General features: G+C 32.4%; 1 protein-coding gene and 1 long non-coding RNA gene across 4 annotated transcripts; both read right to left on the bottom strand.

Annotated features, from left to right (window-relative positions):
- Nucleotides 1–238: 238 nt before the first annotated feature.
- LOC134238405 (prominin-1-like) lies at nt 239–27979 on the bottom strand (the record flags this gene model as incomplete). Its single annotated transcript, XM_062720533.1, has 15 exons — nt 239–1482; nt 1641–1667; nt 4700–4728; nt 22017–22148; nt 22589–22681; nt 23197–23265; nt 24404–24484; nt 24814–24867; nt 24978–25052; nt 25437–25532; nt 25662–25799; nt 26040–26124; nt 26556–26668; nt 27067–27199; nt 27827–27979. Coding segments are annotated over 15 exons (1348 nt in total), but the record flags the coding sequence as incomplete, so codon positions are not given.
- On the bottom strand, nt 8326–19345 carry LOC134238406 (uncharacterized). Of its 3 annotated transcripts, XR_009986008.1 has the most exons (4): nt 18964–19345; nt 18625–18753; nt 10456–10650; nt 8326–10324 (listed from the first exon to the last, which is right to left on the bottom strand). It is a non-coding gene; the product is annotated as an uncharacterized LOC134238406 (long non-coding RNA). The 3 variants fall into 3 exon arrangements; XR_009986007.1 differs by having other exon boundaries at nt 8327–10324; nt 18625–19345; XR_009986009.1 differs by lacking the exon at nt 18625–18753 and having other exon boundaries at nt 8327–10324.

Below are 27979 nucleotides of genomic sequence, written 5' to 3'. Positions count from 1 at the left end.
TATTTTAACAAGAGGCCCAGTGTCCACAACGCTCACCTGAGCACTCTGGCTAGGAAAAAGCACTCTGAAATCAGGATAGTCTTGAAAAGGTGGTTCAGGGGAAGGAGGAGGGTATGATTGAACTAACTTGAGTCTTCACTTACTATCATGGATGCTTTTGAATTAATATAACACATAATTGGTTTTACTGTTCTTAAGAAGGAATTTTTTTTATTTTTTCCTTAATGCCTATGATCTGTTATGGCCACTATATTCTCCTGAGGTGTCACGATTTGATCAAATTTGAATCTACACTACCTTACTAGGATGCTTGGATATAATTATGACCAATCATGGCTTAGTTGTTCTTGAGAAGAACATTTTTCCTGTGTAAAAATTTGATTGCCTATTGTGGCCCCATCCTACCCCAGAGTGTCATGATCTGAACAAACTTGAATCTACACCTTACAATGATTCCACATAATGATCATATTTTCAAGCACAATGATTCTTGAGAAGATTTTTAGATGTTCATGAATTCATAATTATCTCCCCTTGGAAGAAAATGTGAACCTTGATTAGAACAAACTTGAATCCCATTTACTTTGCAGCAAGTTTACTTGAAATTGGCCATGTGGTTCTTGAGAAGAAAACAACACAAACAATGACAGACAATGCAATGGACGAATTTTAACCAGAAAGTTCACTAGAGCTCTTGCCTCAGCCTCAGGTGAACTCATAAGATCATAAAAGATGAGCGATTTAAATACGAATTCTCTACACTTTGATGTCCTCTCAAACCTTAAAAATTCAAACAGCTTCCGGTAATCTTAATATGATATGAGCTTCAAGTCAAATCTTGCTCTGTTTAAACAAACAACTTTGTATGGATGTAAAAAAAAATTATATAAAAACTTAACTGTGTCCCATCTTGATGGATAAAACATGTTACATGTATCAATTTTGTTCGATTAATGGGGGAAAAATGCCGAATTAAAATATTTCATTTTTAGCCAGCCTGGAATGTTCAAGATGACAATGTATATGTTAATATCACAGTTAGTCAACATCAGGGGAACTGATGTAATAAATACATAGTGTTATTCTTAATTACCAAAAATTACAGTATTTTGAAGCAACACACGTGCACACACACACATTTAAAAATCAAAATGCCTACACACTTCTCAATGAGTAGATTAAATCTGGGATATAATCAAGGTCTGCATTCACTTAACAAGATGTATTATGTGTACAAGTACCTGTCATTCTCACATTCAACTTCATTATATTAAGAAGTGATACATTTTATTATGCAAAAATAACAGTTTGAAATAAAAACATTAACAAAACACAAACAGTGAAAAGAAAACAAAACAATTTGAAGAAACTCATTGTTGTTGGGGACTGTGGTGATCTTTTTGATTGTCCGTTCACCAATCCGAGTTATAGGGAGGGGGGTTAGACAAAGATGAAGACGGGTCATGGTGTCCAACCTTGTTTCTGAAAAGCAAAATGTTACAAGAAATAATTATTCATTGTTATAGAGGCAAAATTTTTTTATTACTACTGTGCTCTCAGGTAATGTTCCATTAAAACAGCTAGACATTAAAATCTGAGATGCTTTTGTCTTTCGTTTCTATGGACAAAGTAATACTTACGATCCAAAATATGATCTAGAACCTGCCCTGTAACAGTGAAAAATAGAGAATTAGTAATGAACTGATAGAGGAAATAATTGTACATATACATGTATATTACTCAATACTATAATCAGCAATAATTTTATCAAACAATTTATATTACCTAATTATTATGGTAAAAAAAAGGATTTACGTATTAAAAATCACAGTCTGAATAAGGAGACTTTAAATTACGAAGTTTTTTTTGTTGAAAAATTAAAGCAGAAAATTGATCAGTTAAAAGCAATAAAATAATTAACAGATGAATAAAAGGTGTGGTTTGAATATAGCACAAAACAAGTTGGCTCAAGAGTAATTCTTCTTGTTTTAAGCATTCATTCAATAGTAAACTAATTATTAGCAACTATACTTTTGTTAAAATTAATAAAACCAAGCAAATTTATGCTAAATTAAAAAGCAAACTTATTAAACCCTTTACAGAAATAATCAACATACAAAGTTAATTACTTTATGTTAATTACTTTATGTTGTATTGAATCTAATATACCTAATCTCAAGAGAAACTTTATTTAACAACATGAAAAACTTGTCAGGTTTCAAACATAATTTAACCACCTGCCATGTCCATTCATTTATTAAGCTTTCTCATTTATATATGTATTAAGATTTCCAGTCTATTCCACTTAACACTCAATTGATGGCCTAAGCCGCCTAACTAATTTGCATATACCACAATGCTGAGTTATGAAAGAAGTTGACAGTGAAGAGACATGATGAATTTAAGTTTAAGTAAAAAAGATATAGCAAACAAAAATATTTACTAACCACATATTTACTACAACCTAAAGTGAATCAATATCATTAATCTTTAAAAACTATTGCTTAAATCCTGAATATAGCATTCATTTTTTAAATCAATTCTTACTTTTGACATGGCAACCACATAAAATTGGCATTGTTACAGTCATTTTCTATGTTAAGAAATAAACAATGACTGATCCAGAAAAAAATTAAGAATGTTTCTGCCAAGAAGTCAAAATTTTTTTAAGTTATTAGCAATGAAGTGAGAGGACAATTTTGCTTCCACCCAAACTTTTGCAAGGCAAAATTAATTAATTTTTCCCTTTAACTTTGTTTCAAAATTTTCAGTTTAGAAAAGGAATTAAAATGAAAACTTCATTTGAACCTGATTACACATAATTACATTTACCTGTACACTTTTAAATTCTAAGAAAATAGTCTGAAAGCTAACTTTATTTTCCATGTTTCATAAAGATATCATAATTACACCTATATACTTGAATAACTTGAGCAAAAATAAGAAGTGAGAGAGTTTATATTTTACATCTTCTTGGCTGAAGAAATTTTCAAAAACTTAAAAAGCTTGTATATACCAGTAATATGCATCTGAAATCTAAATTCAAGCATGCCTAAAAAATGTTTAACTACTTATGAGACTATATGAATTCATTTAATTGCTAGTGTACATAACTACATATATGCATTTTTTTTTTACATGGAGCAATAAGTCTATAGGAAAGCCATATTAATTTTAATTTCAAAAACCAGAAATCCGATTAAAACACAACACTGATTGTGACAGTCCTATTTACCGCTTATTATTCTGGATGCACTCTTTTGTGCCTGTGCCCTGAGGACTTCTTTTTCTTTTTCAAGTTATCGCTACAAAATTGTCAAGCTTCATTTATATCTTCGATCAGCTGTTGAAACATTATTAATTTTAGTTGTCTCTCTCACATTATAAAAGTCATTTCTACCCAAACACATGAACATTCTCATTCTTAATCCACCATCCCTTATACAAAATACTTAGAACAAACATGCAAAACCTTGACAACATCAACTTTGTGGAATCATCTACTATATGTACTAACTTCATTACTCTGACCACTGACAATCAATATATTCAAGCTTTGTATTCCTCATATATAAAGCCAAGGTATATGATTGGTATGTTGTTGCTACAGGACATACTTCACCAAACAACAACCAATGGGAGAGAGGGAGAGGGGGAGAGGGGGGGGGGTCATTTTGCAGAGTGTTTGTCAAACCTTGGTCTTCCCTGTTTGGCATGAGTCAAGAATTGCTTTAAATATTGCTGTCTTTTGAGGTATGTAGTTATGGTTCTATAAATAAGAAAGGAGTGGGAGAAGAATATCAATCAGTATTAAAATAAGATATATTTCCCTATACTGTTGTACCATTCTTGGTGTGGGCCATTGTTATATTTCTGTTGCTTGAACATTTTATGTTTTGCCTTCCCCACATACAATATGAAATTCATTATAAGGAATATGTATCATGGTTCTACTAATTTAATTAAAATACATACACTAACTTATGATTACAAAACACAGTCTCTGTTGAAACTAATGTAATATTCAATTATTTAGGGTCATAGTATAAAAAAACCAAAACAAATTGATAATAAAAATGTAAACTTTAACTGAAATTAAACTAACAATGAATTTCAATTTCAAAGGAAACCAACCCTATACATACTGGTCTCCGGCTGAAAACAGAAAGTCCTAATTCCTAGTCAAAATCAAAGTACTTAGGATTTATTTATTCATTGCATATCAAGCTTGGGTTACAGTATAATTGCTCTGGTTTGGTTTTGTTGTCTGTAAAGATCCTACAGTATAAGGATGAGACTGGGTTTGTGATAACTTGTTTATATAACCTAAGATACCTATAATAGAGCTTGTTTTTATGACAAATTGTTTTTTAGGTGAGAGCCAGGGAACCTTAACCATTTTAATTACTGCACCATGAAGGAGCAGCCTTAAATAGATGATTATCAATATCATTACACAAAGGTAGAGCCAGTTAGCCATGTCAACATTAACATGCTGTAACAGGTGTGGTCATTCCACAGAGAAAATAACAATGTCAATCATGCATACAATAGTATATATATAGACACATTTCTGTAAATATAATTAACATTGTGTATGTCTTTTTAAAAATATTGTGGAAAAGACAGTTATATATTTAGAAGAAAACTGACTAAGTAATATAAAATTCTCTACACCGAAACCTCTAAGATATCATACCTGCTAACTTCTGGTAGCTGTAGTCCATTTTTTTACCGTCAAACGTTTCTTAAAAACAGTGCAAACTATCCCCGATATGATGTCCTATAACAAAGAAAAAATTAAGCTGTAGCTAATCCAAATAAATATAGTGCAAGTGCACTTAGTATGTACTATACACAATAAGTATAATCATAATGAACAATAATGCAAGTTCACTACTATGTAAAGTCAGTAATTCAACACACATGTATATACATCTATATAAGTGTATACTTTATATAAACACTCTTTAAGTAAAGGGAGTTTACTTATTTATTATTAAGTTAACATCTATAAGCAAGTTTGTCCAGTAAATATAAGTATACTTGATATGCATTATATAGTTAACTACACTATTACTTTTAAATGGTTATTTCACTTAGTATGTTCTCTATAGAATGAGTACTTAGCATTTTCACCTAGAATTATGTATAAACTAGAGGTACTGTGAGCAATGAGCTCACTAAATAATACCCCCACCTCCCATATGAATGTAATAGCAGTGTCCTTGTTTTGCTCTGGGAAACCCAATATATGAGTTGGATCAAAAAGTAAAATAAGAGGTGCACAATGGCAATATGTAGTAAAGATTCTGTGAAAGTCTCATCAAATTTCATTCAGTGGTATGAGAGGAGTTGAGGATAAGAGATGGGTACCTAAAAGCATAACAGCTATACAGTTGAGAGGTACATTGTGCATTTTACGGAAGGTGCGGGGTTATCATTTTGCTTTGTGGGGTTATTAATAGTAGAGTGGTGACTTGAGAGGTTTCATTAGGAATTCAAACAAATGGTATATTGTGGGGTTAAAGGTCTATATTTGTGGGGTTAAAGATCTATGTTTGTGGGGTTAAAGATCTATGTTTGTGGGGTTAAAAATTAATTATACTCTTCAAAAAAAGAAACGCATAGTAGAATTTTAGTGACACATTGAACATAAAGATAATTTAGTAAAATGGAGCATTGATAAAACAGAAATGTGGTAAGCTACAGGAATACTATCTAAATGTCATAATTACTCAACAATTTTAAAATTATAGTCAGTTTAAGACCATTAAAGATCAATATCTGGTATGCCCCCCGCAGACACAAATGATAGCCACAAACGGCATCTAATGGAAGCAAATGTGTGTAATATAAACTGTATAGGAATACTCTCCCACTCCAAATGTAGAACTTTAGTCAGCTGTTGCAGAGTCTGGGGATTTGATTGTCTTTGGCAACTCATGTCAATCCATTTTGTCCAATGCTGCTTAATTTGGATTAAATCTAGCAATTTAGATGACTGTGACCCAAACAGATTGTTGTTTCTTTGCAAGAATAGGTGTGTCAAACGAGCCATATGTGGCTGTGTATTGTGAGATTGCAATACGACTCTAGGATGCTGCAAAATTGAATGGGTATGTGTAGGTAGAACATGGTTAGAGTACCTTTTTCCATCAAAGTCCATTGAATTCGAACTAAATCAATCTTACTTTCTTATAATACCGTTTTCCATATCATTACACTACCACCAGCAGCATTTTCAACGTCCTGGAGGCAGTTATCTGTCTAACATTCATTACAATGTATTAGCACTCTTAAACTTATAAGAGGCTTTCAGATAAACATTCTGGACTAGTAGGTTAAGTAAAATGTTCAGCAGTGATGCTGTGGTCATACTCTATTGATCTGAGATCTTTGAAGTCCATATTTGGGGTGCTGAGGGATCGGAACAATGGCATGAATAATCCTCTTGCAATAATTCGTAGTCAATTGAAAACAGTCTTGTTAGATGATCTGTGCAGTTCAGGGATAGCTAATGCTTTAGATGACGTCCTTGCATTACATTCATGCAATTTACGTAATACCCGGAAGTGATGCTGTGCTGCTGATGTCACACGTAGTCTACCATATTTTTTGCGAATATTGAGTGTTTGATATTAATGGTTTATGTTTTATAGGTTATATATGTTCTGTGTGTAACATTAAAACCTCTTGCAATTGTAGATTGCGGTACCCCTGCTTCCAGTCGTCCATTTTCCTTTTTGTGCCACGCAAAATTTAGATGCAGCAATTTTAGGAAGCGTCATTTTTAAGATAAAACCAGATTCAAAATATCGAGAACCCCCGCTTTTGATAGACTCTTTGTACCTGAAGGAATTGCATCGGTATTCAACAAATGAAAATTGAGATCAAAGTTTTGGGGGAAATTTTGCAAAATCAGGTCTTTTTGTCTGTGAGACTTGTAGAATAGCTGTAAAGTTACCAACTATATTAAAAAATCATGCATTTCACTCGAATACATCGTATCCATTGAAAAATAAAAGGTATGACAAAACTATCATACATTTTCAGGGCATTGTTCCTACTATGCGTTTCTTTTTTTGAAGAGTATATTTAATATCAAGTCAACTTCACAGGCAACTAATTATAAGTACTTAAAATTGTTACTGTTTATCAGAAGAACTTAGAACGGATATAGCAATAACATTTTTCAACAACTGCATAGCAGTAACAATGCAAAAAAATGTTTTTATTTGAGAATAACTGTTGCATCAAAGTAAATTAACCCATCATGTTTTCACATGAAGATGATAGACAAGAATATCCCAGAAGTGTTAAACAAACAACCCCACTATGCTATATAGATATAACAGACAACACTAACCCCATAAATTATAAGACAAACAACCCCAGTATGTACTCTTTAAAAGATAATAGACAACACTAACCCCATTAAGCGTTTGGACAGCAACCCCACTATGTACTCTCATAAAGATAATAGACAACACTAACCCCATAAAGTGTTTGGACAGCAACCCCACTATGTACTCTCATGAAGATAATAAACAACACTAACCCCATAAAGTGTTTGGACAGCAACCCCACTATGTACTCTCATAAAGATAATAGACAACACTAACCCCATAAAGTGTTTGGTCAGCAATCCCACTATGTACTGTTATAAAGATAATAGACAACACTAACCCCATAAAGTGTTTGGTCAGCAACCCCACTATGTACTGTTATAAAGATAATAGACAACACTAACCCCATAAAGTGTTTGGACAGCAACCCCACTATGTACTCTCATAAAGATAATAGACAACACTAACCCCATAAAGTGTTTGGACAGCAACCCCACTATGTACTATCATAAAGATAACAGACAACACTAACCCCATAAAGTGTTTGGACAGCAACCCCACTATGTACTCTCATAAAGATAACAGACAACACTAACCCCATAAAGTGTTTGGACAGCAACCCCACTATGTACTATCATAAAGATAACAGACAACTCTAACCCCATAAAGTGTTTGGACAGCAACCCCACTATGTACTCTCATAAAGATAATAGACAACACTAACCCCATAAAGTGTTTGGACAGCAACCCCACTATGTACTCTCATAAAGATAATAGACAACACTAACCCCATTAAGCGTTTGGACAGCAACCCCACTATGTACTCTCATAAAGATAATAGACAACACTAACCCCATTAAGCGTTTGGACAGCAACCCCACTATGTACTCTCATAAAGATAATAGACAACACTAACCCCATAAAGTGTTAGGACAACAACCCCACTAAGTACTTTTATAAAGATAATAGACAACACTAACCCCATAAAGTGTTTGGACAGCAACCCCACAATGTACTCTCATAAAGATAACAGACAACATTAACCCCATAAAGTGTTTGGATAGCAACCCCACTATGTACTCTCATAAAGATAGTAGGCAACACTAACCCCATAAAGTGTTAGGACAACAACCCCACTATGTACTCTCATAAAGATAATAGACAACACTAACCCCATAACGTGTAACAACCCCATTATGTTCTTATATAGATAAAAGATAACATTAACCCCACAAAGTGTTAGACAAGAACCACAATATGTTCTGATAGAAAATATCAGACATCTTAGTAACCTCAGAGTGTTAAACAAACAACCCCGCTGTGTTCTCATGTAACAGATACCAGTAACCATATGAATTTAAGTGTTTGAAAACCCCAAGTATGTTCTAATATCAAAAAACTCTACCAGGGACTGGTAATAAAAGAACAAGTACCCCCACTATGTTCAATCGCAACTTCTCGAGCCTTTCTGACTAGCTGACAAACGACCTCGAATGTATTAGTTAGACGCCATGGCAACAACCCCCCCCCCCCTTTCATGATCTTCGAAATAAATGCATGAAGACCTTTTATCTGTGGAATATGGAGTTTAACTTTATTCAATGCTATGATATTACATAAAATATACTATAAAAGGGACTTCTTAATTCCTCTATCCTATATTTGAAGAAAAAACAAGAAAAGCAAAACCTTTAACATCAGGTGATGTTAATACATTCGAGGTTGTTTTTCCAAACTCTGACGGAAAGACCCTGAGTGAGATGATGCGATTGCCAGTACGTCATATCCTTTTGTTTTTACTATTAAAAATACCAAACAATACTCATAATCCTTTTTCCTATTTTGATAACATACTCGAAAATTTGTTTTAAATATTTTTCAAACTATTTTAAATTGGATAATCTCTTTATCTTTACTGCTTATTTCTAATGATAATTTTTCCTTTGAATCTGCTGGTGCATGAATTTGAAGTGTACATTATGCATCAAAAGCATACATAATTTCATTGTAAATTAATAATAATAAATAAAAGAGATGATCCTGATTTTTTAAAAAAAATTTAATCAAACTTTTCAGTTACTCGACAAGTTGAACACAGATAAGAAACATGTCAATAAATGTAGAACACAGAAAAAAAAACCTCAAAATTTGAGACAATCTTCATAGATGTAAAAAAAAAAACCAAGTATATAGTGAGTTGTCAAATAACTCTAAAACTTGCATGTTATTGCTACTTATTTTAAACAAAATATATTAATTAAAATGAAGTTTTAAGAAAAAAAAGTGTAGTCTAATATCTCATCATTTTGCATTTTAAAATTGATCTTAGACAAAAATAACGATGTACATCCTTTTGGAAAATATACTCAAACTTAGAGCTGCACCCCCACTCCCATCCCCTAAAATAAAATGAAAAAAAAAACCAACATGCAATTGATTTATAATTTTCAAAAAATTAAAATCAAACAACATAAATGTACATTTCAGTTTAATAATTATTTCTCACATTTAAAATGAGATCGCTAATTAAAAAAGACGAAAACTATGACTGTTAATGTATAGAAATTCGCCATGCCGAATGCAATGTTCATAAAAGATCCTTTTGTCTTAAAGCTGAACACTACTCATAAACATAAGTAATCAGAGATTACATAGCTCAATTCAAAAAATGATTACTTCAAGTTAACACGGTCTCACATTTAACTAATAATCAAGAAGTTAATTTAAGGTTTGCAGTAACTTGAGAATAGACATCCAAATACTTGAAACTAGTTGCCCATCAAGAAAATGTAATTCAAATCCACGACCCATGTAAATGTTATCTTTTTAGATTAACTTTCAAAAATCGATTCATCTTCTTTTTCTGAAAAGTAAGTCAGGTCCTGAATGTCGCCGTTTGGAGAAGGCAATGGCAAAAATGAATCGGGATTGTGCTTGTTCTTCTGAAAAGTCTTTAACTCATACTTCATGTATACCTGTCAAAAAAAAACAATAGTAAAATACATTTCTAAATGATAATGTTGAATTTTTTTACAGGTTATGTTTTAATTTATTGTAAAATAATATTGTTGTCTTGATTTTATGGGCACTTATAACATATACTAACCACCGATCTGGATGTCTTTAATAGTTGCTTTCCTTAAATTTGTGAACTATATTCAGATCACAAATTGTGTGTTCAAGTCAAAGGTTTGTTCTTTCAACTTTATGAATGTCCGACGCCTGCTGGTGTTGCTGCAACAATAGAGTGGCCTAGATCATCAAAGTTCCACTGATGTTCACTTTCAGTGGTATCTGAACTCTACAAAGGAATACAGAAGCAAATGTTTATTTATAACACACACAAAAATTCCGAGTTACTAATTAAAATTCATCGAAATTTATTTATAGCATAGTTGTCATGTACTGTGAACTACTTTCTTATATTGGTAAAAGGTGAACTTGTTTTAAGCTTTGGGAAGTCCAGAAACTAGACAGGTGGCCTCTTATTCCAGTTTGCCAAAGAAGTAACCAGTCGGTCAATAAATAAACAGCAATAACCACTACAGTTGATTTAATTAAACATGTCAATTTCACAAAACCTTTGTATGTGTGTATATATATATTAATCCATGCTTATTTAAAAAATATCAAATTAAAGAATTCCAAATTTTTAAGGTTTTGTGCATGTTCAGTGGCGTAGCTACCATGTATGCTTGTATGCTCGAGCATGCACATCATTTTGAAAAAAAAGATAATGAGACTCTATGACTTGACTCCTTCTCAGTCATGTACAAATTAAATTATAACTGTAGTATCAAAAGTTATGTTTCTTCTAATTTTCTTTACATGTACACTTGCGTAGTTTTACTACTTAAAAAAAAATAAAGTCACTGACACTGTAAGTTCGAAAACCATTATGGCAGCTACCGTAAAAAAATTGAGCATTTCATTTTCTCAAATGAAATTAAGTTTTAGGGTTGACTTTACAAAAATATTTATTTTATAAGATGAATTAATAAGTAGATTGTTCTGAGCCACTTTAATTTTATTTATTACCTTATGTAATATTCTTTTTTTTTCGTAATTTTTGCGGATAAAAAACATCGCCGAAAATTTTTATACTAGCCAATCTACGATAGCATGTCCTGTATTACTTAAAAATTAAGTCTTTTTTTTTTTAAATCGTCTCTCTACAATGATAATTGCTCCTTGGGTTTATTTATAATGGTAAAACGTTGTCAAGATATGTATTTTCTTTACTTTCTTTTATGATTTTATGAGTGTTTAACACCCATTCTCAATATAAGGGCTCAAATAATGTCGCCTCGTTTTCATTTAGAAGAAATACCACTGATGTAATTTTTAAATCAACATTATAAATAGTCATATAACAATGAATAAGAATTCATATAATTATCGATCTGAAAGGGTATTTAAGGAGTTCCAAATTCAAGTATAGTAGCCTATTTGAAATGTACGTTACTGTCGCCGAGGCAAATATTATGCTGAATACCCTCTGTGTAATATATAGTTTGGATTCTTAAGTAAAAATTTTCTGATAAGTTAAACCTTGTATCATATATATTTCTTTTCATAACATTAAATACATTTTCTTTGTGATAATAAATAATTTTTATTGTGCAATGTCCCTGTCGCTTAATTCTATTTCATCCACATTACAAGCAAACACAAATATTATACACCTGATAGTTTTGTTCTCCTTTATTTATTGATGGGCTAAATTTGAAATTTCAAAGGATTAATAACTCCTACTTAGATAATGTAACATGAAATTGAACAATTTGAGCAACTTTTATAAATATGTTTAAAGACATTTTCAATCGTAGAGATAAGAAAGAAATGTACGTTACCTATATTCTTCCATTAAGAATTTATATTAAGTAGAAAATATGAGACGACTCTGAATAAGCAACCCCTTGTATCCTGTAAACTGGCAAAGACGTTTTGCTTAACACAATTAAAAATTATTTTTTACATGAAAAGTGATCATTTGAAATGTACGTTACTGAAATGTACGTTACCATGAAATTCGAATCAAGTGAATCTCGCACGAATTTTCATGTATTCTCATACTTTCACACACTCGAATGTGTACACAGGAAAGTTTCAAAGTTTGGGGGTCGGCTAAATCCCAAAATTAATGAAAAGAAACGTTTCTGCTGAGGAAAAAAAATATATTAAGGTCAATTATATGTAATATAATTTTGATACCTGGTATATATTTCTGAGTACGAAACCTATATGATACATTTCTTATGATATGCAAGTTCAAATAGTATCAATATATTGCCTGTCTAACGTACGCTTGTGGAAGAGAACTGATTTTTATATTTGAAATGTACGTTACGTATGGTAACGTACATTTTGCGCATTTCTAACTGACATTTTTTTGATTTAGTCAATGCATTGCGTTTACACGAGCGAAACAAAATTATCGTTACAATACATTTGACAACTGACCACATAAATCCATCTAAATGTACCCCCAATCCTCGTAAATGTGGTAGATTATTACCACATGCTAGAAAATTTATTTCTAAGTGTCTTAAATTCATTTTTAGCAACCTTTCTGCAGTTTGTTTACTTTTAATATGCGCCTTTTCGTCAATATTAATTTAATTGTTGTTGATAATTTAAAACAAGGTATGCATAGGCTTATAATTGGTAAAAAAAAAAAAAAAGAAAAAGAAACAAAACAAATAAACCTAGAACACAAGACGGCCATGTACATTTCAAATATTGAAAGGCACAACCTACTCAGTTTTGTTTCAATCATTGCATTTTGGGTTATATTTTTCCAGATCTGCTGAAAAGTACGTATGTTTGTGTTTTGACAAACGATGTTGCAACATACTAAATGAAATTGTTATCTAGACTGTCGATGGATATATTCGAAAGAGATTTATGTTAAGTTTCAATGGCCAAACACAAGCATTTGTTAGATCATAGCAAAATACGTTGACTCTTATTTTTTTGTCTGTACCCTTGCACACAGGTAGAAGTAACTAGGCTACGACTGTTGTCAATTTCAGCGAAACAGCACAAAAGAATGGTAATGAACTGAGATGGAGGGGACTCCCCAATTATATGTGAAATGAACGTTATCGAAGTGACGTGACATTCATGTAGTTGATGACAAATAACCACGTTTGTTACATTATGATATTTTACATTACTGCGTTAAAACGCTTCATTGAAATGATTTTTATGTCAATAATTGCTTTTTTCAATAATCTTTCTTATTACTAATTTACATATTATTACAGGCTTGAAATGTACGTTACCTACTCATATTCTGAGGTAATCGTGTCTTTATAGTGGTGATTGTGACATATAACACATGTGATTACATAGAGAATCTTTTTTGGAATAAACTGAAACAAAGCGATGAATTTTTAGATGAATTTTAAGCTTTTTATTAAACAGAAATATATCTTGAAATGTACGTTACATTTACGTAGTTGTCTAAATCGGCATGGATATATGTTAAAAAAGACAGTAACTACAAAATAGAATTTTACTACATGTACATGTTAAGTTCCACTATCTATAGAAAATGACAAGATTCCAAACTGATCGCTCTAAACAAAACAGAGAGAAGAATTTAAAGCATATATTTAAAGAAATGTTTTGATACATCTGGATCAAAAAGTAACCTTTGTTTTTTGAAAGGAAAAATCAAACGCACGTTCGTATGCCGATAAAATATGTTGCTGACAGAGTTGGTAGGATGTGCTGGTGTTAAGATGGGATATTCCAATTGTGATTTTAATGACTACATTTTTTTTTACATATCTTTTTGGACATTGAAGAAAGAGTAACGTACATTTCAAGCTACATTTCTGAATAAAATCACCCTCTACTTTACCGTCTTGTCAGTATTCCATGTATTAAAATTTGATGGAAAAAAACCTGGATACAAAATCTTCAGATACTTTCTTTCAAAGGCAATTGATAGAAAAATTGTTATCTAGTACTTCATTTTTTAAAAAATCAGAGATGCATTTGTGCCCTTATATTGAGAATGGGTGTTAAATCGTCAGAATCCAGGAGCTTCCGGGGGCTTCGCCCCCTGGGCCCCCACCAGGGCTTTGCCCTGGACCCACTCGGGGCCTCAGGGCGGCCCCCAGACCCTTGCAAATTGGAGCATGCACTTCATTTTCAGCCTAGCTACGCCACTGATGTTTCTGTTCCTACAAAACAGTTAAACTTCATACATTCATAAGTGTTCAGAGTTCCCGAAACGCACCGGTCCACTAGGGATCCCCGTAAACTTTGAATGGGACCGGTAAAATCTTAATTTTATCGGTCAAAATGTCTGATGGTTTTTTTTTTTTTACAGACTGTATAACGTTTACATATAATCTTAACAAAATCATTTAATTCAATTGTCCTGACAATAAACAAATGCAAAACTAAAGGAATGAAAAAAACGTCAGGGGCGCGCCAGATCTTGTTTAAATAAAATGTGTAAAATTGTCTACTATAAAAAGCTACATATTAAAATAATAATTTCCATAAGTCTGGGAGGAAAAACAGTTTTAAAAACACTGTCAAACAAATATTTTCCCTCTGATAAATATATGCACTCTGTAGTTCTGACAGTAAAAAAATGTGACAATCTACTTTCGTTTTGAAGGACGAATTTGCAGGGTTGCAAGAGTTGCCTGCTATTTCTGCTTGATTACAGACAATTTGTTACCATTTATTATTTTCTCTATAATTTAATCTATTAGCATGATAATATTATACCAACTTCTGTATTTTTTAAATGTATTTGATAGCATTTAAAATACATGCGCGTTTTTCCCCTTTTCTAAAAATAGCGGACTGACTTGAATGTAGTAAAACGACAACAAATTCACTTAAGGGGGGACCTATGTCCGAAAAGTCTTTGTGTGAAATTTTCAAAACTTTGACATTTCTTTCCTGACCACTTGATCTTAATTTTTAGGTATTAAAAACAATACCTTTATATGCTTATTTTTACACAAGAGCACGTGCAAAAACAGTGTGAAATGCTAAAAATAGACTATTTTCAGACATTATTGTTCTACACCAAATATGCGCAAAAAAGAACCAAAAATGTCAAATCACATTCGAAATCAAAATGTATTTAATTTATATGACTTGTATCTTTAAAATGAAGGCAAATTCATTGTGATTCATCCCGCATGAAAAATTATAAAGGAGCACAATGTAAGTATCACCCCGTTTTTCTTGTCGTATTTTTTACAATTCCGACATGCATAACAGGTAATATCTTAAAAAGTCTTTGTGTGAAAATGTTGTAATTCATATTTTTTGAAAGAAATGACCCCTCTCTTTATATTAACAAGGAAAAAAGTATACCTTTATGATAAAATAAACGAGATATATGACGTTTTCTTTTATTTTCGTACTCTTCTGTCATAAATATTGACCTTTCTGCACTAAAAAAGGTTAGTTAGCACTGACAAACATTTGAATATAAAACTATTTTGCAAAACACGAGTATTTTGTTTTGAAAAAGAAATAATTTAAACAGATAAACTCTTTCCTTCTTCATTCTAATCACCCCCCCCCCCTTCCCCGTCAAAAACCAACACCTATTAAAACCTAGGAATGACTTTATACAATAAAATCTACATACACTATAAATCAATAAGTAAATATAGGTACAAGTACATTTCCTAATTTTTTCTTAGTTTTATCCAGAAAATACAATTAATGGTAATCATAAAATTAAACATATTTCCCTAATTTAAGCCGCTGTCTTTGCTGAATTTTATCTTATATTTTTTGCATTTTTATATCAACATATCATTGAGGTATTTCTTAACAAATGAAATTTCTATCAATTATCAACTAAAGGAAGAGAATTCTGATATTAACAAATTCCATAAATCAAATAAAGCTGTTTTAAATGATGAAAAAAAAAAAATCTTTTTGTAAACTGGGTACGTTTTTGATTAATAACAATGTTATGCCTATTATCATAGTTGCAAAAGTCAGCGGGAAAAAAACAAACGTCGCTATTGTGACGTCACATAACGCTGCTTTGACGTCGAACGACATAGGTCCCCCCTTAAATCATCATTTTCATGATAAATTTGCATATCTTTATATCATTAGTACATATTTTTAACTGTGTGGAGGTTATATAATAAATTTTAACTAGTCAGAAATATCGGACGTTTTCCAGGCTTTTTAAAACGAGTTTGATATTTTACGTAATATTTTTCCTGGCACATAAAATACCAAAATCCTAAATCCAAAAGAAAAAAGCCTGGAAAACAACATATATTTCCCACTAATTCCAAACAATCAACCAAGAGTTGTCATGTTGCAGATTTTATTTTAAAAAAATTTTTTAAAAATCTGTCAGAAAGGACATAATAATTTTATACGATGAATTAAGCGTTGGTCATCACACGCCGTCGGCGACGTCAAATCCTGCATACACAGGCCTTATAGAAAATATTTTAATCATTTCTTTTTTTTAAATCTGCATTTGCCATCTTTTTATTTACACATATTATTTATTATATCGACACAATTTCCAATCCTATAATATGTTAAATTTACATACAAAAAATTAATGTCAGGTAAATTTTACAACTGTCCGGTGAATTTTGAATATTTACAAGACAATTGTCCGACATATTTTTGACTAGTTTCGGGAACTCAGAGTGTTCTTTTGTTACATTCAAATATATGATAATTGAATTACAGTATCATTCAAGAAGAAATACATGTGCCTTACTACTATCTATTTTTTTAATAAGAAAAAATACACAAGCTTTAATTAAAAGACAGTTTAATGGTGAATTAAAAGTATGAAAATTTATTTTAGTAAGTGTCAATAAAATCCATTTAAAAACTTCACTATCATATGTTCAGGTAATGATCAGCAGTGTAACCCCCCCCCCCTTCAATTAATCCTCGATCAACTAGTTTGCTGAAGCTTTTAGAGTCTGGTAAATTTTTAATATTATTTTTATAAAGCTGTCAGAATTTCTATCTAACATGCAGACACACACAAAAAATTATTCAATTGACCAAAGATTTGTATTTACGCAGTTTAAAATCATTCTACACAACACAGGTGTCAAGTGCAGTAGAGCGTAACTAATCCCTATCGATCGTCTCCTGATAGTGAAATTCACGAGATAATCATGCTATACAAAACATTTGTTTTGACAAAAATTGCAATTAGAGCTTCTACACGGAATCAAAATCTAACAGGTGTGAAAATACTGATAGCCCTGTATTAGCTAAGTCACATACTCTCACTGTAAATATTCAAAGTAATGATGAATTAATATTGTAAATTACAAAATGTAGCTTTAAGCTTGAATTTCTTTAAGTTTAGCTATGGAAAAACTATTAATTGTGATTTAATTCTTTTAAATTTTCAATCGTCGATCTTGAAAAATAAGTACAAATTGATCTTACATGACAATTATATTTTTTCCATTTACACAAACAGAGTTATATAATTTTATATACGTATCTAAAGGTAATTTGTTTAATTTCTTTAATAGGTGAATTTTATTATCGGGCACATAATTACACAAGCGAATGTGAAAAAAATGTGACATAATGGGTATTTTAACAACTGATTAAAATGTCCTGCACTCATTTATAAACATTGATTGTCATTTATCAAATTGATATACCACTAAATTTTACAACCTAATTATACAACCCCATGTTGATTCCTACAAAGCCTACTTGCTGTGAAAATTTATTGAAATGACATTGTTAATTCCATTTTCCATTCTGATTTTCTCTCTATAGATTAAGGTACGATTACAAGTACATGTAAATGTGTAAAGAGTAGATAAACAATTGGTACGTATCTAGAATGAATTCAAAGAGAGAGAGAGAGAGAGAGAGAGAGAGAGAGAGAGAGAGAGAGAGAGAGAGAGAGCAATTATACTACGAAACAGGATAAAATTAAAGCCAAAAATATTCAATTTGAAAAAATTTAAACACGGAAGATTTAAAGATTAATCGGGAGGGGCGGAACAGGCGTGAAAAATCCAGAGATTTTGTCTCCCGTCGGAAGAATCACATGTATTTATGTTATGAGATATCTGCATGTATTTACCATAGATATAGAGAAAATTCGAATTAAGAAAAAACACGATCGTTTTTTGAAGTAAATAAGCCAAGTAGTACTCAAATACGGATTAAATTATGGAGATTTATTGACAGTTGGAGCATGTTATATGGAAAATTTAAATGGTTTGGATTTTTATAGCAAAAAACGAGTGAAAATACGTACCAGGTGTGCTTTGCACGTATTGCATGTGTATAAATAATATTATCTTTTTTTACTGGCCAACGGGGCGACCTTCATGCAGAAAACCACTAGCCCGACCCCCGGGTATCGGTCGATTTTCATTGCAGACCTCTGATTAAAAAAAGAACTATCAGTGCATTCATTATAATTTTTTTCACAAAAGCCCGTTTTCAATAGGTACATGTATGTGTTTATGTGGACTACAGATGTCCTTTCCTTGACTTTAAATAAATTCTACAACTGCATAATGTACGTATGAAGCATGTCAAACAATTTACAAAGCTTTTTTTCAATGTGGTGCAACAAAATAGTAAGACTTACTGCATTTGCTTTTTGTGTTTCCGAATTTCCTCACTGCTAATACAAAGTGTCCAAACACAGCTACTTCCGTAATCTGCGCATGCGCAGTTAGTTTTAAATATATGCGCATGCTCAGGTATTCGGAACTCCTCGATTCAGTTACCGAACTCCTCTAAACAGCAGATTTCTGAATGTCTGAGCGTTTTGGGCTAAGGACATGTCCAAAATTTGGACAAAGTCTTTGTGAGGTTAAATCTAATTTTAGGTTTTTCGACCTCATAGAGTAATTTTGAACGTAATTAGACCTCTTCATTATGGGGTTAACCCCACAGTACCCAAAAAACCCCACACTGCTGGAAAATACGTTAATTTTACCCCACAATGTACCTCTCGTAAGAACAGACAGACGGACGGACATCCCGATTACTATATACCCTCCCACTTTTCAAGCGGGTGGTATAATGACTATATACTCATTATTTTCCTTAAGGACCCACTACCGGCCAAATTGACAGCTTCAATCAACAAAAATGTTGCTTTGAAATCAAAATTTGTTGTAAGGTCCATACAGATTTTGTTCATAAACCTCGGCCCCTAGCCTGTTACAAATGATCTCCAACCCTTTACTTTGAAATAAAGGGAAAACACTGATACTAGATGTATTATGTTGTGTATGTAAGTACTCTGAATATGACTACTATGAAGTACATTGTGTGTAGATGACTTTTCTCTGTATTATGTAAGTACACTAAATAATGGATGCATGCCTTAAGTTTACAATAATATAAGATAGAAAATATTACAAAATCTTTAGTATATGAGTGAAACGGGTACTTTTTTTACTGGAAGCTTTTTCATTGAGTTCCTGGGAAGAACAAACTACCATATAGCAGGTTTTCTTGGCAGGTGTAAAATTTGGCATTTTGCCTGCACAAAGGTATGCCTATAATTTTGGCGTAATTTATTTTAGCGCACATAGAGTATCAGCTCTTTCCAGATAAACACTAAGAAGAGTACCAACTATTTTAGCGATTAAAATTTTAGCGGGCTACCATCAAAATGCAAAAATAAGCTAAAATTAGCACCTGCTAAAATAACCCACTATATAATATAAGATCCAAAGGTCATAGTATTAGCAAAAGACACTATCAACAGCTACTAGTAATAGCAAAATACATCAACAGCTATGGTAATAGCAAAACACACTATCAACAGCTCTTGGTAATAGCAAAAGACACCATCAACAGCTATGGTAATAGACACAATCAACAGCTGCTGGTTTTAGCAAAAAGACACTATCTACACCTCCTACACCTCCTGGTTGTAGCAAAAGACAATATCTACAGTTATGGTAATAGCAAAAGACACCATCAACAGCTATGGTAATAGCAAAAGACACTACCAACAGCTATGGTAATAGCAAAAGACACTATCAACAGCTCTTGGTAATAGCAAAAGACACCATCAACAACTATGGTAATAGCAAAAGACACCATCAACAGCTATGGTAATAGCAAAAGACACCATCAACAGCTATGGTAATAGCAAAAGACACCATCAACAACTATGGTAATAGCAAAAGACACCATCAACAGCTATGGTAATAGCAAAAGACACCATCAACAGCTAAGGTAATAGCAAAAGACCCATCAACAGCTAAGGTAATAGAAAAAGACACTATCAACATCTGCGGTAATAGCAAAAGACACTATCAACAGCTATGGTAATAGCAAAAGACACCATCAACAGCTATGGTAATAGCAAAAGACACCATCAACAGCTAAGGTAATAGCAAAAGACCCATCAACAGCTAAGGTAATAGAAAAAGACACTATCAACATCTGCGGTAATAGCAAAAGACACCATCAACAACTATGGTAATAGCAAAAGACACCATCAACAGCTATGGTAATAGCAAAAGACACCATCAACAGCTAAGGTAATAGCAAAAGACCCATCAACAGCTAAGGTAATAGAAAAAGACACTATCAACATCTGCGGTAATAGCAAAAGACACTATCAACATCTGTGGTAATAGCAAAAGACACTATCAACAATTATTAATAGCAAAAGACACTATCTAAAGCTATGGTAGTAGCAAAAGACACTATCAACAGCTATGGTAATAGCAAAAGACACTATCAATGCAGACCATTGAATAAAGATACGGGTTTCCTTTGTATTGGAATGTAATGAATATACTGACCTTTTTCAGGTCCTGTGTGTGTGTGCAAGATTGGTCTCTTATCTGTTTATGGAGCAATTAAGGGGAACTAGTGTGTGCATCAGTGAATTTCCTCAATTGTTATTTCAACAAAGATGAATTGTGACATTGTGCAAATGGTGACATCCTACCAGGTCTCATGATTTGATACTGAGGGTTTGGGAAATACTGCACTTTGGAGGTGGGTACTTATTAGACACCTTGGCATTATTTTTCAAACCAAGGCACCATGTCCATGATTTTAATGCAAAAACCCTTATATACATGTACTCTCTATGTTAAGTATACTCAATAACTGGTATGTACCATGTAGAGAATACAAGCAGTACATGTATGTGCCATATTAATATGCTGTATACTTTATTGAATGAATACAATCACTTTGTATTGTGCAGTGTCCACTTGGTTAGTATAAAGCAAGTTTACTCTTTTATGCTATGCGAAAAGAGTAAACAACTGACATCTACATGTATATGGATATGTATGCTCTGTAGCAATTAATATCTTAGATAAGCAATTGATACCAATTTTTTTGGCTTAATCTTTTTCTCTTTAATGTAAATTTCTTATAGGTTGATAAATGCAATTTGCTAAGTGTATATCCTGAAACCACAAAGCTGCAAGTTAGTCCTTTTTATATATTTCCTTTTGGTTATTGTCCTAGAGTAACAAGTAACCTTGCTAAATCTTGGTATATGTATCATACCTTTCTGTTCTGAGAGCGGAGGAGAAATGAACTGAAGGATGGGACAATATTATCAAGTAAATACAGAAATACCATTATAATCTGCAGGCACTAAAAATACAAATACAACATGTCAATAAATAAAAGTTTAGAATGATTAACTTACTTATCAAAGTCGTCCTCATAATTACTGTCTAGGTCAGTCATACGCCGATAATGTTTGGCCAGCTTTGTAGAGAAGATAATGCTAGGTATAAAGAAAAAGATGCACCATCCTAAGGCAAACCAGAAACCATTCTGTAAACAAAAGACAAGCATGCATTATTAAGAAAATAAAAAAATCAAACTCTAGCACCTACACATCTGGTCATTTCAGTCACTCCAACAACTGAGATGTCTCCAAGCTGATTCTTTTTGCAAGAGAATGTTCTATGTATAAATAATTTTTAAAAGAAGACTGGCTTATGGCAAATATGTTGATGATACAAACATATCAACAATCTCAGTTGAAGTCAACAATTTGGAAAGTTTATGGATTGATGCAATGACCTTGTCAGCAAATACAATCTGTCTCTGAGTGGAAAGTTGAGCTGAAGTGACCAAACCAAGAAATGTGTGACTGTATCAAGATTAAGTCAAATCTCACTTTCTGTATTTATTTTATAATTTAGATAAACTGAGTTTAAGTATTTGATCTGATAAATTCATAACATCAATATCATGACCCTTGAACTTACCAGGGTGTCTATGGTATATTTACAAAGTGACATCACAAACAAGGAATTGTAAAGGTTCCATATTGGTGTGCATTTTCCAATCTCATTATTCAGCTACAAATGATATCAATATAATTTGATTTGTATATAATGGATAAAAAACAACAGATAATGCACATTAAGTTTTCAGCAGAAAATAAAAATGTTCAGACTTTGAAATCAGATATACATATGCATTATCATCTAACTGAAGTTAACATGATTTACTCTTAATTTGCATGATTACTCAAGGTGTGAATGATTTATCTAGGTTTCCAAGATTTTACTTGAGAAGTGCATAATTCATTGTGTCTGATTAGTTGAGATGTGCCTAATTATCTAAATGTGCATGATTAATTGAGGTGTATCTGATTTATAGAAATGTCTCTGATTTTTTAAAGGGAGCATGACCAGAGTTATTGATGTGTTTCATGATTTATTCAAGTGTGTCAGATTCATCAAGATGATTCTGATTTAAGAGGTGTGCCTTAACTATGTGTGCATGATTAATTGATGTGTGCAGTATTTGGGTGTGTCTGATATATTGAGGGTTTGATTTACTGAGGTGTGTGTAACTGGACTTAACTTACTGCACCCACAGCATCGTCTATAAAGGAGGTCACCACTGACAGAATCCTGGAGGCAAAATTTTTGGCTTCCTGTACAGAGTTGACCAATTATTAAAACATATATTTAACAGGATTCCTTTTAATTAGTACATGTACCATCTATTAAAATAATTTATAAATCAAAGGTAGTATAGCAGGGGTGTGCAATTACCATTGCCCGACGCACGGGGCTACCAATTTTAGAGGTTGGGCTATCTTAAATCTATACTGTGTTAGCCCGTCGGGCCAGTAAATCTATAACAAAAGTAAACATATATTTACCTCGACTGAATTGAGGTACGAATTAACTTTTCTGTAAAATCATAATCTTTAATTCGTTTTAACCTAAATGCACTGTTCCTATCGCCAGTCGTCTCAGTGACTATTATAGTTGATATATATAGGGGGAAGTACCTGACAATTACAAAGCGCAAACCATTATTTGTTTTATTTATTTCAACTTGAATGTTTTTTTTTTTTAACCTTTATGTTATACTTATATATGTATTGTTTTCGGTAGTTAATGGGCTAGTGACTGGCAACCTCGGGCTAGTATCTTTGTTACCGCCACTAGCTCGACGGGCTAGTAATTTATTTTTGTAATTGCACACCCCTGTATAGCTTTGTATCTTTTGAAAAAATCAAAAATAAGCTATGCAGTTTCACTGGATAATAGGAAAAACACAGTTACATTCAGAATACAAGCATCTGTTAAAAAGGACATTATTATTTTGCTTGTACTACACAAATGCATTATAATACAAGTTTCATGGAACACCTTATTCCTTTTTCGTGAATGTTGGTCAATGCTGTTTGTTTTTTTAAAATTCAACAAAGAGAACAACCTCTATTCAACCTTTTATTGTTCTTTATAGATAAAAACAAACAAAATGTTGATGAAAGTGAATATTTCTCAACTGCATGTATCAGCATGTAAGGTTTGATAAAAATACAAATCTTGAATATAGTTTCTTTCAAACTGACCAAAACAATAATTTAAGGTCAGGGTCAAAGGAAATGTCAAGGTCCAAAAAGTTGAAGCAATTGAATCAATATGTATCAGCATATAAATATTGATATTATAATGAATGTAACTGAGCTTAACACAGAGTGAGAGAGGATGGAAGATGGACATGACAAACAGTTTAAGCCCCAACCACATTTACAAGTCTTTAGATTTAATACTTACATTTTTAACAACCTGAGATCCGTTGGTCTGCACAAATGTTTCGGACACATTAAAGTTGTTGATACAATTATCAACATCTGTCTACAAACATAAATAAAGGAATACATGTAAGTATTTAAATTTGGTGTACTGTACCAATATAATAACTTCAATGAAAAAAATGTATCTGCAAAGATGTACAACTAGATATTGAGAGTCATTCAAGGAATATTTGTCTTCAAAATCAATAGATTAATAAATATTTAATATTCCCTCAAAAAGGGTAGACAATAAATGTTTCTCTGTACAAAGGTACATACACATCTACACAATCTATTCATAAACATGAAAACGGGCTCAAGAAAAAAGTAACAAGTTGAAAAGTTGTTAATTTTCAATATCAAACACTGAATAAATGATGTAAAACTCACCTCTGTTCCATTGACTGTTGTTTCCAGGGAGTTTAAATCAATCTCAAGCTGGGACTGAAAAGTTAACAAACAAAAAGTCAAAAATATTTCATACTTTTTAGTAAACAAATGTTATACTCTTTCATTAATCATGAGGGAGCTAATTGTTTCTGATGAATAATTACCAGACTGGCTGTCAGATTAGCCAGCTCATTGCTCTCTATAGACCTAGTTCTGGTGGCCAAATTCTGCAGTTCTGCCTGTAACCAAAGAGCAGTTAAAATTCAAATCTGTTCATACAAAGATAACAATTAATATCAGTTTCAAAGATATTGAAGTTTTAGATGATCTTTTTAGTTTCAAGAGCTTTTAATCTCAGGTTTCTGTTGAAAATAAAAAGTCTGACTCTACATAATTTTAACAACTTAAATATTACTTGCAATCCAAAACTATTAAGTCCACAGGATAATTAGAAAAATAGGCTATCTTTGGATTAAACACTCAGGAAATGTAAAAATAAGAAGTTTGGGGGATTTTTTCCACACAAGGAAGGATTTTTTCGAAAGCCCCAGACTAAATTGGTAGACTAAGTATAATCATTACACTGTCCACAAAAGCTTTTTAATCTACAGTTTTGTACATACTCGGGTTGCTGCATTACAGCTAGGACAGGATGTTGCAAAAGCGTCCAGCTCATCAGCGAGGGTAGATAAATTCTGTGATGAGGCCGACTTACTCAACTGTAAAAGTCATAAGGTGCATGTAACTTAAATGAACCAAACAACTTAAAATCAAAGACATTTTGCATTTATTATAAGACAATATCTTTTATTTTCCTATCAAACCCACAGAGGCTTAGTTTCTTTTACCTCCTCCCTGAACTTTGTAAAGTTGACATTGACGGAATTCTTCAGTTCGTTCAGCTGATTCAGAAGACTGGGAGTCAGGATCTGAACAGTGCTTAGATCAATGTTAATCTTGTCCACCTCCGACTCTATATTAAGGTTCTACAAATCAAAGGAAAGGGATGAAACACAGACTGCACAGCGATGGTTTACAAGGTCAAGAATTTACCATCTAACCTTACAAACAAACAAATAATGCTTTAAAAAGAGTTCATAAAATTAATACATGTACCAGTACAGTACTAAGTGAGCACTGTAGCACCAATGTAAATAATAAACTGCTTATACTGCTTATTGAACAAGGCAGGAAACACGTACGTGATATGTGTACTGAGAACTTACACTTGTGAAGTTAGTTAGAGTAGTCACATCAAACAAGTTATTTAGTTTTAGTGCTGTGTATGCTGCTCCACCAGCTTGACAATCTCTGTGAAAAATCAAGATCATTCTGTTATCAAATGTACAGACTTCTAAAGAAAACATAGTGACACAAACTGTTATGATCTCAAAATACAATACATTCAGTTAATATCAAGTGATACAAGAAGAACCCAACCACAATTTCCAGATAACATTCAGATGTGTGAAAAAATTGGAGCTCTTGATTCTGTAAAATTAGGGCAATATCTTATACATCCCTCCCATGGTAAAGATTTACTATTTCACTAAAAATATAGCTATCTACCTAGTTATTAGGTTCTCCAATTTTTTAATGCTTAACATGCTTAAGGTCCACCTACCTACTGTTAAAAATACCTACTGTTAAGAGAGATAACTCTTTATGAGATATGTTAAATTGACATTCCTTAACTTGCCTAGCAAACGTAGCTACACATGTAATTATAAAATAATACTCACTGCAACAGTCCCTTGATAGTCAGGTTAATAGATGCGTTGTTAAATAAAACTTTACCGAGGAAATACCCCTCAGATGTTCCGTACTGAAACTTGTATATCTTGTCATCCACCAGCTGTCAATCAGTAAAAAGTAAATGTTTATGACATGCAAATTTTCCCGAGGATTAAACACATGTACTTATGCACTATAGAATTTTATTCAGCATTAAGAATACATTATCTTGCCAGTAGAGTGGACTTTTATTAGTAATCCCATATAATATTTAACCTAACTTGCCTAATTAATAAAACCAATAGCCAGATGTGAGATATTTTTCTGATCATTCTAAATAAATAAAATATTTTTCATTACCTCATTTTATTATAATAAATGCTTAGCAATTTTTTTTTTTACTAATTTAACATTCCAAACTGAAATTTCCAGACCAAGATTTTTTTATTTACTTTAAATCTTTAGGACTAAGAAAATGAAAAGTAATAATTGTTTAACAGAGTGAAAGAAAATTTATACCGTTTCTAGATCATTGAGAGAGGAGTCAGTAAGAGGTTGACAGACAAATCGTTCTAGTGGGCTCCCAACAATAAAGGTCAAGGTCGTCAACATCATCAACAGCCAGGCAAATATAAACACAAAGCCCACAGACCTGAAATAGAAGTTAACATAATAACAATCAAACAAAGGTCAAGGTCGTCAACAGCATCAACAGCCAGGCAAATATAAACACAAAGCCCTGTGCACAGACTGTAATAGAAGTTAACATAATAACAATCAAACAAAGGTCAAGGTTGTCAACAGTTGACAGACAAATCGTTCTAGTGGGCTCCCAACAATAAAGGTCAAGATCGTCAACATCATCAACAGCCAGGCAAATATAAACACAAAGCCCAAAGACCTGTAATAGAAGTTAACATAATAACAATCAAACAAAGGTCAAGGTCGTCAACAGTATAAATAGCCAGGCAAATATAAACACAAAGCCCACAGACCTGTAACAGAAGTTAACATAATAACAATCAAACAAAGGTCAAGGTTGTCAACAGTATAAACAGCCAGGCAAATATAAACACAAAGCCCAAAGACCTGTAATAGAAATATAACATTATTACAATCCAGCACTTAAACACACAGCCCAAAGATCTGAAATAAATAACATTATAAAAACAGATTAGCAGTCTTTATGGATGGATATAAGTTACTCAATACCCCCACTCCTTCCTACAGATATGGGGTAGGGGGCATTATAAATTGTTTGTACACTCTGAAAACTTACGCCATGAGCATATTTCCCGCAGCAGTGCCAACACATCCTCTCTCTATTGGTAACCTGTCTGAATTCTGGCTGAATGTTCCAAAACACAGGCCTAGCAGCTGTAACAGGACTATTAACAGGACGATAGAAGTTAGGCCTACACCACCATACCAC

The sequence above is a fragment of the Saccostrea cucullata genome, unplaced genomic scaffold (assembly GCF_032062105.1).
Source record: "Saccostrea cucullata isolate Sc308-1 unplaced genomic scaffold, CSIRO_AGI_Scuc_v1 ctg607, whole genome shotgun sequence".
Taxonomy (NCBI): domain Eukaryota; kingdom Metazoa; phylum Mollusca; class Bivalvia; order Ostreida; family Ostreidae; genus Saccostrea; species Saccostrea cuccullata.
Note: the sequence above shows the minus strand (reverse complement) of the source record. Positions and strands in the feature narration are given on the sequence as shown.